The sequence below is a fragment of the Panthera leo genome, chromosome B2, assembly GCF_018350215.1.
Source record: "Panthera leo isolate Ple1 chromosome B2, P.leo_Ple1_pat1.1, whole genome shotgun sequence".
Lineage (NCBI taxonomy): Eukaryota > Metazoa > Chordata > Mammalia > Carnivora > Felidae > Panthera > Panthera leo.
Window position 1 is genome coordinate 112,077,813 of NC_056683.1, and position 12,167 is coordinate 112,089,979.

The 12,167-nt window shown below is 37.5% G+C and overlaps 1 protein-coding gene across 1 annotated transcript in view; it reads left to right on the top strand.

The window, feature by feature from the left end:
* RNF217 (ring finger protein 217) overlaps positions 1 to 12,167 on the top strand; it is a 121,793-nt gene that overhangs the window by 76,415 nt on the left and 33,211 nt on the right. Inside the window, exon 2 of the mRNA XM_042939748.1 lies at positions 1,104 to 1,337. Coding sequence (XP_042795682.1) covers positions 1,104 to 1,337 — 234 coding nt within the window. The remainder of the gene's footprint in view (positions 1 to 1,103; positions 1,338 to 12,167) is intronic.

A 12,167-nucleotide genomic window follows, 5' to 3' on the forward strand; every position in this document is an offset into this window, starting at 1 on the left:
CCTCAGTTTTCACAGATGGCTTTTCTCATTAAGGTCAATGTGTTTTGCCTTCTCAGAATGTCAAGTGACATTTCACCCAAGTGAGAGAAAGAGATGGTTTAACATTGTTTGCCGTTTGGAGCCTTCACGGCCTCCCTTTGCTATATTAGGATATACAAAAAGAGATTATGATGCCATGATGTATAAATATAAACACTTCTTGTTCACTACTTATGGAAAGTATTCTTGGAACTCTTTGTTACAAAGTAGTTTATTTTCTTCATTTGTTAAAATTTAGTCGTGTCCACACTTGGTGCTTCATATGCTATAATCTTTCATGCCAAACTTATCTAGAATCCCATACCAAATGCTAAATGTACTCTTGTAGTATATCTTTCTCCTCTCTCCTAACCTAACTCTGTGGTCCTGTGAAGAAGTTCATTTTATAAATGACCTCAGTTGTAGCCAGATCTCATGTGTTTTTTTTGTTTTGTTTTGTTTTGTTTTGTTTTTGCATCAATGTGATTGGTGTAATTTTCTTACTTGCTCCTGTGATTCTGATGACATAAAAACTATTCCATGTTAGTTACATGGATGAGTCAGGGAAAATGGAGTTATTATTGGCAATATTTTAAAACTACTATGTGTTGTATATATGTATATGTACTTTGAAAATCCTTTGTTCTTCCTTTATAGTAGTTAGAGGTGCTTTAAACTTAGTGCTGAGGTACTTTGTAGTTAGGTTGAAAAATCTGAATCACTTTTTCATCCAACTATTCCTTTAGCTGGAACATTGTCTGAATGCTGAGGTTTCCGGAAGGATGGGATGATAATTTGCTTCTTTGGTGAGCCTGTGGTTTAGGTCCATTTAAGTTTACAAACATGATGATAGAGAATGCTTAAATATGCTGTAAATCATTTTGGAAACTTTATATGGTGATTATTTTGGTACTGCACAATATAGGTACCAAAGTGATTGCCATTTATTAGGTTAGAAGTCATGAAAAATGACGAATAATCCTTTATTGTATCATGAAATAAGCAATACTGTATGGAAAAAAAAAAGAACAGAAAATTAACCAGTGCTTTTCTTGGGGGGGTCTCCCATTTGCTCTTTCACACAGGTACAGCTTGGCCAAGTAGAAATCAAATGCCCTATCACAGAATGTTTTGAATTCCTGGAAGAAAGAACGATTACCTATAACTTAACACATGAAGATTCCATCAAATATAAGTACTTCTTGGAACTTGGCCGTATTGATTCCAGCACCAAGCCTTGTCCTCAGTGCAAGCACTTTACAACCTTCAAGAAAAAAGGACATATTCCCACCCCTTCCAGATCAGAAAGCAAATACAAAGTAAGCATGTTCACCAGAGTTGTGGGTTAGATGTCACATGATGCCTAATTAGGCCAACTTGTGGTGGGCATTAAGTGGGCTTCCTTCCCTTAGAAGTCTAAGGTGAGTGTATATTGGCTGTGATTCTAAAAATATGTGGTTTGGGGAGGCTGATGATAAGAGAGCACTCTTGAGGATTAAATTAAAGTTTTTCTTTGACTTTAACCATGTTTAAAATTCATTTAGTAGCCTAATCAAAAGGCTAATCTTTTTAAAGTAATTGTCACTGCTATTACTAAATATTAAGTAAATACTAATACTTTTTTGGGGGGGTAAGCTTGACTTTTTCAGTGGACCCAAAGTGAATCTCTTCTGGCTCTGTCTGTGATAGGTGCAAATAGTATAAAATGCTTTTCATTCATGTATTCAGCAAGTACAAAATGCCAGTATAGGCCAGACAGTGTGCTAAATTTGGGGGATACAGAGGCAAATGTGAGCTAGTCCTTGCTCCAAAAATGTCTAGTGAAGGTGAAGGTGAGAGAGACACATGTCCTAAAATGACAGTTCAATATGATTAGTCAAAAAAACAAAACAAAAGCAAAACACAACAACAACAGAAGAAACAAAAAACGAGAACCCAAATACACTTGGGCTTTGAGAACACTGATGGAGGAGTGGAGGCTAGGATGGCAGGAGAGACTTTTTGCAGAAGATGCAGTTCTCCAGGCAGATAAACAGATAAACGTTGGAGAACATGTCAGAGCAAGGAATGGGTAAGTGTGCAGGCCCTGAGGGTGAGGCAGGCATGCTGGAAACAGGTGCTTGGTGGAGCTCGTCAGGAGAGAGCCAGGGAGAGGCAGCTGGTCAGGTATTTAAAAGCAGATCATGTTGAGTCTTCCACTGTGCTCAGTTTTAATTTAATTCTGTAGGCATTACAGAAAGATCATTCTGGCAGCATTAGTAGAGGATGTCACAGGAGGGCAAGACTGAAGACAGGCAAATGAGAGCAGCAACTGTGGGAGCAAATCACTGATTCATAGCACTGACTGTACATTACAATCACCCGGAGGGGTTTTAGACACCCAGTGCCCCAGGCCCACCCCAGAACAACTGTCTTGCAATTTTTTGAGCCTCACCTGGTCTAGTGTGCAGTAAATGAAGAGGGAAGACAATGAGGCCCATGGCAGTAGTTTTCATCCTTGTCATTACAGCAGAATGGCAGGATGAAGAGGTTTCAAAGGCTATTTGAAGTCGTCTCCATTTAAGGTAAGTCTTTGCCCATGCTCTGGTGTGAGAAGCAGTGGTTTCTGCATTATTCATTCTGTAGCTTTGAGGGACTGTGGTTTAGAAAGTACCTTCCTCTACTCGTTGCAATGATGAGCTAGAGTAGGTTAGTCAAAGCCTCTTACTGAGTAACTGGGCTTTGAAATTGCTTGGCTCTCATAGTTAATTCTTTTATTTACTGCCTTGGTGCAGGCTAGTCTCATAACTGTCAAGAAAACCCTTGTTTTTTGTTCTCTAAAAAGTACATGTTTGAGATTGCAAACTATATAACTAAAATAGTGCACTTACGGTGATTTTGAATACTGACTTAATAGCAGTAGAATACTTTTAATTTTATTTTATTTTATTTTTGAGAGACAGAGGGCAAGTGGGGAAAGGGCAGAGAGAGAGGGAGACACAGACTCTGAAGCAGGCTCCAGGCTCTGAGCTGTCAGCACACAACCCTACATGACACGGGGCTTGAACTTATACTGTGAGATCATGACCTGAGCTGAAGTTGGATGCTTAACCAATTGAGCCACCCAGGTGCCCCATCAATAGAATACATTTATTTGACTCTGTATATTCTTAGGTTAAGTTATTTTTCTTCCAATTTTATGTTATTGGTGTTATCAGAAATTATTCGTTTTGAAGACACCTGGGTGGCTCAGTCAGTTAAATGGCCCACTCTTGACTTCAGCTCAGGCCATGATCTCACCGTTCGTGAGTTCAAGCCCCACATCAGGCTCTGCACTGACAATGCAGAGCTTGCTTAAGATTTTTCTCTCCCCCTCTCTCTACCACTCCATGGTTCAAGCTAACGCTCTCAAAACAAATCAATAAACTTAAAAAAAATTTTTTAAAGAAGAAACTACTAATTTTACAAGGACTTCTTATCCCAACTTAGGATATTTTTTTCTTAAGTTATGTTTGGAATCATATATATAATATATATTTTATATAATTTGTTTATAAAATACATATTGATACAATTAATAGACATTATATAGAGAATATATAGAATATGTATAAACTGTATATATTCTATATATATAAACAGACTGTGCTATTTTAGAATTTTGGATAGTTAAAACATGTATGCATAATTGAGTCAAAGTGGAAATTATTTAAAAATATATTGTTCTTAGTAAATGGGTGACAGATTCAAGTTAAGGTGCAATTATAGCTATAGTAAAATTTTATAGGTCTCATTTCATCCAAAATCACCAAATCATTTGATGATGAGCATGATTTATTAGAATGCACATGTATTGAGAGGGAAATATGTAAAAATTGAAAATACAAGATCCCATATTTGTACGATTTTCAGTTAACCATGAACTCTCTGATAACATTTGCCAATACCAGGCTTCCTATCAGTTGGGTTGTACCTAAGAAGAAACGTAGGGGACAAATGGATCAAGATGTCAAACCTAGTAAGCTCAGTTTTTTACTTCTGATTAGCAAAGGAGAAGGGAATTTGTTTCAAGGAGAGGAGAAATTCAACACAAAATAAATGTTGATCACAAACACTTAAAATCCTTGATAATGGGTAAGAGATGAAAATCTCAATATAAAGTAAAACTGTTAAGCAACTTCCAAAAAATGTAAAGCTACCACAGAATTTGGGGATGATTACTGTTATTACTCATCTTTACTCTTGAGAAGATGTCTAACAGAAAAGATAAATTATTCCCCCTTTCAATATTGTACAAAGTTCTAGGGATAACACACAATTCCTGAAGCAGTGGTTTTTACTATTTCATACAATGTTTATGTAGCATTTTTCAGCATTAAAGTCTAGGCTCTTACATTAACATGAACTACTTGATTTAGGTATCCATGCCTGTCTGGATTCTCATGAGTAAGGAGAGCTCAAACATGAATGTATCAGCAAACCAACTGCAATATTCATGATTATAGTATAGCACCCTACACTGAGACTAGTATCTTTGTTCTTTGCAGTACGTCAGTGCCTATTTTTTGGGTTTGCTCTAGTTTTAAAAATTCCACTTCCCCAGTAACAGAACCCACTTCCAACCTGGTATAGTTCATCATAACTTTAAGAATTCAAGTACTTGAATGTAATGAATTGAGTCATAACACAGCAGAAACAGAGGGGGAGAAAAAGGTTACCACTAAGATCTAACATGCCTGGGCAATTTAAAATCTCATTATAATATTGTTTGTGGCCTAAAGTGGGTTTCGTACCTATTGATAAAACACTTTAATGTGTATTTCATTATTACTCTTTTTGTGTCATTGAATTATAGTTCATGATCCAAGGTGTCACTCTTTGAGCATTTATTATGATTTCTGTCAATTCAGCTATTTTGTAGTAGGAAATACCTTTGGATACATCATCTCACGTGAAATTTGAAATCTAAAATATCATATTTTGGGATTTCATTTGAATAGCTTTGCAAATACCACTTGTTACATTTTTTGTACACTGCAGATGAAAAAGGAATAAACAGAATAGATCAACAAGCAGTAAGAAGAACTCTTAGGTGCAGTACATCTTCCAAGCCCTCATTCAGCATCTCCTTTCTGGCAGAAGTTTGAGTACATAGAGCTTTTCGTTATGTTCTGAACTCCAGTAAACTCCTACTATATTAAATAGAACAAGTGTATTCCTGAATTGAGCGATTTACCTGGAGACAAACTTGCCTTTGTGCAAATCCAGGTTTTCTCATCCATATTTATCTTCTTGTTCCTGCAACTCCTGTCATGAGACAATATCTTATCATTTCGTTTCTTTAAAGTTGATTTCAATCTCCAATTAGAAATCAAATTTCTAGCCTGAACGGTTCCTATAATTTATTAATACAACTGCATATCAATGTAGTGAACACATTAGTGATGATAAAATTAAAATGCTAAAGTTGTGGCTTTAATGGTGTTCATGCGATACCTGGAGACAGACACATTACCACTAGAAGAAGTTTTTCTTCAAAGCAGCTATCATTTGGGATATTATGGTTATATGTTTGTGGTTATTTGCTTAAAGTCTCTCCCACTGGTTTCTAGGAGGCCAGGTCCAGGCTCGCTGACTGCTGATAAGCTGTGCCAAGCCCTGTATCTGATAGACTGTGCTCTAAAATATATTTGGCGGAACTAATAAACGGGAAAATGCATATATAATAATGTGTACTGTAATAAATGTGCATAGAAAATGCTGAGAGCATGGGAGAAGAAAGGTCAGGAGAGATTTAAAAGGCTTCATTAAAGAGTAAACTAAGCCTTGAAATGTTGAATTTGCCAAGCTGGAAAAGGTGGGTCAGAGAACTGGCTTCAAACTAGATTTAAACTCTCAGCCTTCCACATACTAGTTCTGCACCTGTGAGTTTTCACATCTTTTACTGGGGTTACTAATAGTACCTGCCAAAAGGGCATAGAAAGGATTAAACAAGGTGACACATGTAAAGTGCTTAGCACCATGTGTGACACATTCTAAGTGTTCAACACTTGCTAGAAATTATTATGTTTGCCATCATTATTAGGCAGGGGCCACAGAATGAGCAATCCTAGGTTATTGGGAGGAATATAGAGGAGTCAAGAACAAGACAGGTGGAATAAAAGATTGGGTGACTGGTGGATGGTGGGAGTCAAGGAGGGATGATATTGACTATGTCTTAAAGAGGAGTCACTTTGAGGAGTGAAAAACAAATTCATCTTGAAATGTGTTGCTAATGTTGTTTGAAGACCCTTTGGGGCCTCAAAGGGGTATCCAAGAAGCATGGATCTCATGAGGAGGGATCTTATGGCAAGCATTAATATTTGAGGAGGTTGAAGCAGGAGGGAGGTGACTGAATTCACAGAAATGTATAACACATATTTTGGGAGGTAGAGAAAGTATGGTTTTTCATGGGAAAAAGGAGAGAATGGCAAATGATTAAATGCAGACATTTTATACTCCTCAGTAAAATACTGAGGTATGTGCAGCCCTAGGTTTTCTTCCTATTTCCAGGTGTAAACGAAGAAATGGTCCCCCTTTTCATACTGATTTGGAGTAAGTTGAAGGACATGCATAATCAACAAGGAAACATGATAGTGATCATTTTCTTTATGATTTCCTTCAGGCATAACTAATAATAATCTCCACTCTTCTTCCCACAAATATTAAACAAAACCTTGAAAATTCACAAAATGGTGCTTTGACTCATTGTAAGGTGAAAGAAAAAAGCCAATAAAATATCCTGGGGAAACTCCCTCTATATTCTTACCTTATATATTTAGCAGTCTTTTTTTTTTCCTCTCTCCGGGTAGAAATCAGATTTTATAAAGCTGTGCAAATACATGGTTTCCTTGCATGGCAAAAGAACTTTTCTAAGGGCTTTATAATCAAATCAGTGGGCTTTTTGTTTGTAATTGGTATACTTTGAAATGTGCTTAACTGGAAGGCTGGAATTCTGATAATACTGAATTTACCCTCTTCCTGTGTCTATTATTCAATCCTCTCTGACCTGTTCTGTACTCCAGAAAGTTGCCTCTTTGAACTCCTTCTCCAGATTCCCTGACATCTTGATTCCTATTTGGGTTCAGCCAAATGTTGGCATTGGCAGGAAACAGGAAGATGGGAGGAGAGAACAGTAGATGCATTACTTCCTCACTCCCTTCCTAATTCAATGCAAAGCTCTAGCAGTAGCCATGTCCCTTTTATGACTGTACCTCCCGCTGGGTGGTCCCTCCTCCATATCTCTTTTCTTTTAATACAATTTATTGTCAAGTTGGCTAGCATAGAGTGTATACAGTCCGCTCTTGGTTTTGGAGGTAGATTCCCATGATTCATCACTTTCATACAACACCCAGTGCTCATCCCAACAAGTGCCCTCCTCATTTGCCCATCCCCCCATATTTCTAATTCTCACTGAGCTGCAGAAACCTCTTTCCTGCTTTGTCTCTTTGGTGCTAACAGTGACTTCCCACTATTTCTGCTTCTGTGGGCCTGCCTATTCTTTATTCAAATGCCAGCTGCACATCTTCAGGTGTACCTCCAATAAACAATTTTCATAAATAAATAAATGAATGAATAAATAAATAAATAAATATGCTTAAGCTTTCTTTTAGTAAAGATAATTTGAGAATTTTTTTCTGTGTACAAAAATTTTTAAAGGTTTCCCATGAAAGTGTGGCTAGCATGCTGCTTTGCTCTTTGGTTTTTCCCTGACACCATCACTTTAAATGGACAATGTTTACAAATTGAGAATCACATTGTGCATCAGCCCTGCAAGATCAGTTTATGCTATAATACACAACAATTTCTCTTGGCATTAATGCATCACTGTTGTTGGGAGCTGTAGAAAACAAGTATAGTTTCTTAAATGATTGTTGCTAGCATAGATTTATGAGCGAGATAAAGATGAAGTCGTCTACCCTGGTTTAAAGAAGCCAGCTTAAACAAAGGGTGTGTTATATATGCTAACTTTGAAAAAAATGTGTAACACTCAGCTATGATGCAGATCTACTAAATTTTATTGGGATGCATTTTCCCCTCTAGTTACTAATGAAGTGCTTTACTAAAGTTCTTTGTTTGCTTTCTTGATGTATAAATTAGCTGCAATATTTTATAGTTTCCTTACTTGAACTTCTAACAACAAAGGCCAAATATTAGAATTCATTTAGTATTTTAGCCTCCATCTGATGTTTTAGAAAAAGTACAATAATTGTTATAATCAAGACTCATAGCTACCATAAACCGACCTACATTGAGACTGAAAACTGTTGCTGTTTTTTTCACTTCATTACCTCATCTCTTGGGTCTTCAGCAGAAGAGACAAGCTGAAGAATCATTTCTCTCTGACCATGTGCAGAAGAGTGGGTAGAAGTAAGCCAAGTCTGGTGCTCATTCTAAAATGGTCTGGAATTTCTGTGCATTTCTCACCTACCATACTCTGTACTTCTACCTTGCCATATGTACCTTCTCAGATCTGTACGGGAACCTAATGCAACAGTCTTCATGTGCATAAATCGTGTCTACAAAATGCTTACAGGTGGCCATTCAGACATTGATTCAACACTCCCATTTTTAAGAAACTTTCTACTTACAGACTAATTCCCTTCTGTTTTGAAAGAATTCATTGTTACCTTCAGGCTGAGACCTATCTCTTGTTTTTACCTTTGGTCACAGACAATAGTCCCATTTCCCCACGTACACTATGTAATTAGATGGTCCTCCTGCTTCTTTAGGTGGGTTGACTCTGAGATATTAGCCTTATTGTGTTGTGTTCAGAATAGATGTCTTATTGAAAATTAGATGATGCCATACTGCTCTGGCTAGTAATTTTGGATTAAATCAGGGCAGAATCTTCCAGTGCCAATTATGTTCACCTATGAAGAGGTAGGTCTTCAAACAAGAAATAAGTTGAGACAGATTCTTCTCTGGGCCTTGCTTTCTAGGTTTAGAGGAAAAGTCTACAAATGCTTAAAGGTGTTTCCAAGTGGTAGAAGCAAAATGGATTGGTATGAAACAATGTTTTTCAAATTAGGGAGAGAGGACTCTTTGCAAAGACAGAACCCCTAGAAGAGTATGTCTTTCTATTGAAAATGAAAGCTAGTACTAAAGTGAATGTATTGTGTGATAAATAGTGTGTTGCATATGTAAAAGGAGCCTAGAAATCAATATGAGGGATGTCAGTAAGGCTATTTATATAAATAACCACTATATCTCCATACAGGTTATCTTATGTGTTAACTTGTTTTTTGTTTGTTTGTTTGTTTGTTTGTCTGTTTGTTTGTTGCACTCATTTGATCCCTACCCTCTAGGAAAGTTTTCCTTTCATTTTCCAGCTTAGGTTCACTATGCTGTGAGAAATTAAGGCAAGGGTCACTGGGCCACATTTGGACTGTGTTCAGGGAACAGTGCCTCGTGAAGCCTGTATATTACTGGCACTATATTCAGGGAGAGATCCCAAGTAGAAGGGGACTAATGGACTAATCTTACAGACTAAGAATCAAGGCAAGAAGTCAAGCCATGTTTTCCCCATGTGGAGAACCTGCCACTCTTGCTTTAGGATTTGATCATATAAGGGAGCAAATAGTGCTTCTTTGAAAGTATTTGAAGCCATGCATCAAAGAATACTTTTCTCCTCTCTATTGTACCCTGTACTTCTTCACAATCTTCTTGTCTTCAAGAAAACCATCTTATCATAAAACTTTTTATAACCATGCCATTTCTCTATTATTTATATACTGATCAGTTTCTTCAGGGCACAGCCTAGTCTGACAAAGACTTAAGTCATGTTAAGCTACGGACAAAGCCATAAGTTGTATGTTTCATGTAAGCAAGTTCTGGACCACAGTGTATTTTGAGAGACGCATCAAGAGTATAGGAGCATAAATGTAAGACTGAGTGGACTTGTTTATTAGACACTTCAGCAAGGCTGAGGATTGAACCAGTTGAGGTGACATCTCTGGGCCATACTAGAACACTTGCTATTTCCCCCCATGCACTGGGTGCTTTCAGCCTCTGTGATAGCTTTGGATGTGCCCTCTGCCAGAAGTGTTACCCCACCACTTGCCCCAGACACATTCCACTCAACCTTCAAGGCCACATTCTCTCTGAACATTACTCTTCCAGCCTTCTCTGAAACACCTTTGCTATGGCACCCACTTGTCGAAGCTTCTAGTTTAGTGGTTATGACACCGTTTTATAGCTCTCTGGGTTTGTATCTGTCTGTCTTCAGTAAATTCCTTGAGGATAAGTATTTTCATTCTTTTTTATGTGCCTAAAATCAGTACATTCAGTACCTACTACTTGAAGGTACTCAATAAATATTTTTTGAATGGGTAAATGAATGGTGAATATGTTTTATTATTGAGTATCTGTCTTAACCTATAGTTCTAATAAAACAAATTCTTCTTAGAAAACTGAGTTAGCTCATATTTGCAATGCTGCATTTATACACAGAGATTATCTAGTATTTTATGTTTAGTAAGTAATGATTTTGTGATTTAAAATAATTATATATATAGGAGTGTATAGAATTTCAGCTAAAAAAAAAGATGTTTCTGGGGAGCCTTTTGGTTTTGAACTCTTTTATGTTGTGTTTTTTTTTTTTTATTTGGTATGACGAACTGTCAAGAGAAAACACCATTTGCTGAGGGCAAGTAGATGGGTTTAACCTGTCATCTGAGTGTCACTGTAGCCCATATTTCTGTAAAAACTAAAGGAATTCAAAAGTCAAAAATGTAATATAAAGGTTTTTTAATCTTTCATGGATTCTGGGACAAGTTATTCAAGATTCTTAACTCTGATAACTTTATTCTTAAAACACTTGCAGCCCCCTGTCTCTTGTAGGAGAGTTTGATCATGATCGTGATGCTCAGTAAAATGTCATGTGGATAAAATATTTAGTAAATATCATCTAGTAATCTAAGAAATAATGATACCATCTCAGCCATTAGTCATAAATTAGATAGATATGTTGATTTTTCTTTGAATTCATTTAATGTTACCCAATATGTAGTGCTTCCTGTGTGCAAAATAATTCATTTTACAAATAACTTTGAGTGCCTGCCATGTGCCAGAAGTTCTATGTTACTTATCTCAGGAAATACAGGATGCCTGAGACATCCTTTGTCCTCAGTGAACTTGTAGCCTGTTAAGGAGATTAGACATCTACATGTCTAATAGGAGTTCTGTAAAAGAGACACTGAATCTCTTTGGGAGGAATAGGGAAGACATCTTCAAGCAAGTCGTGTTTGATCCGGATAAGATTTCAATAGACAGATTGTGTTCATTGGACTTTCTCCAATTACAAGAGACAGAGATATACTTTTTTTCAAGCTACCTGAGTTAACGAGGTTTCCTGCAAGGCTCCACAGGAAGAAGGAAGGGCAGGAAAACAGCCTCAGCAGCCACTGAAAATACAGCACTCTTTCTGTTTGCATGAGAGCCCTTCTGTTGCGTCACTGGACTTGAATGTCCGTTGTTCCCTTCTGTGATCTGCTGTTCCCTTCTGTGATCTGCACTGTGCTCACTCAGCTTTTCTCACCTTTGTCTTCACAGCAGAGGTAAAGTTTATGTGTATCCCCATTTCACTCCTCAAGAGAATAAATCTGTCTTGCCGAATCTCTGTTCAACTATGAGCACCCGGCTACACAAACTCATGCCAGCCACCCCATAGACTGCTTGCCAGCCAGTGGATACATGCGTTTGCTGAGGGACTCATCCCTATTGTAATCAGTTGTGACCAGGGATACAGGGTCAGATGGTATCGAGCAGAGCTTCTCAAACTTTAGCATGCATGTGAATCACCAGGGGACCTTGTGAAAATGCAGGCTCTAGTTCAGTAGGTAAGGGCCGTGACATGAATTTTTTGTTTCCAGCAAACTACCAGGCGATGCTGATGTAGCTGCCCCTCCAACCACACTTGGGACAGAAAGGATAGAATGTAGTGGCCTCTGCATGAATATAATTACTCAGAAGGCAGGCACTCCGTGTGGAAGGGCTGTGGTTGTAAGACAGCATTTCATGTGGAGGAAGAAGTATTAAAAAAAGGAGTGGAAGAAGATGCAGCAGTGATGTCCGTTTGTGTTTTATAGAAGGCCAATTCTGAATATGGTTAAGGTCACAATGAATAAGGC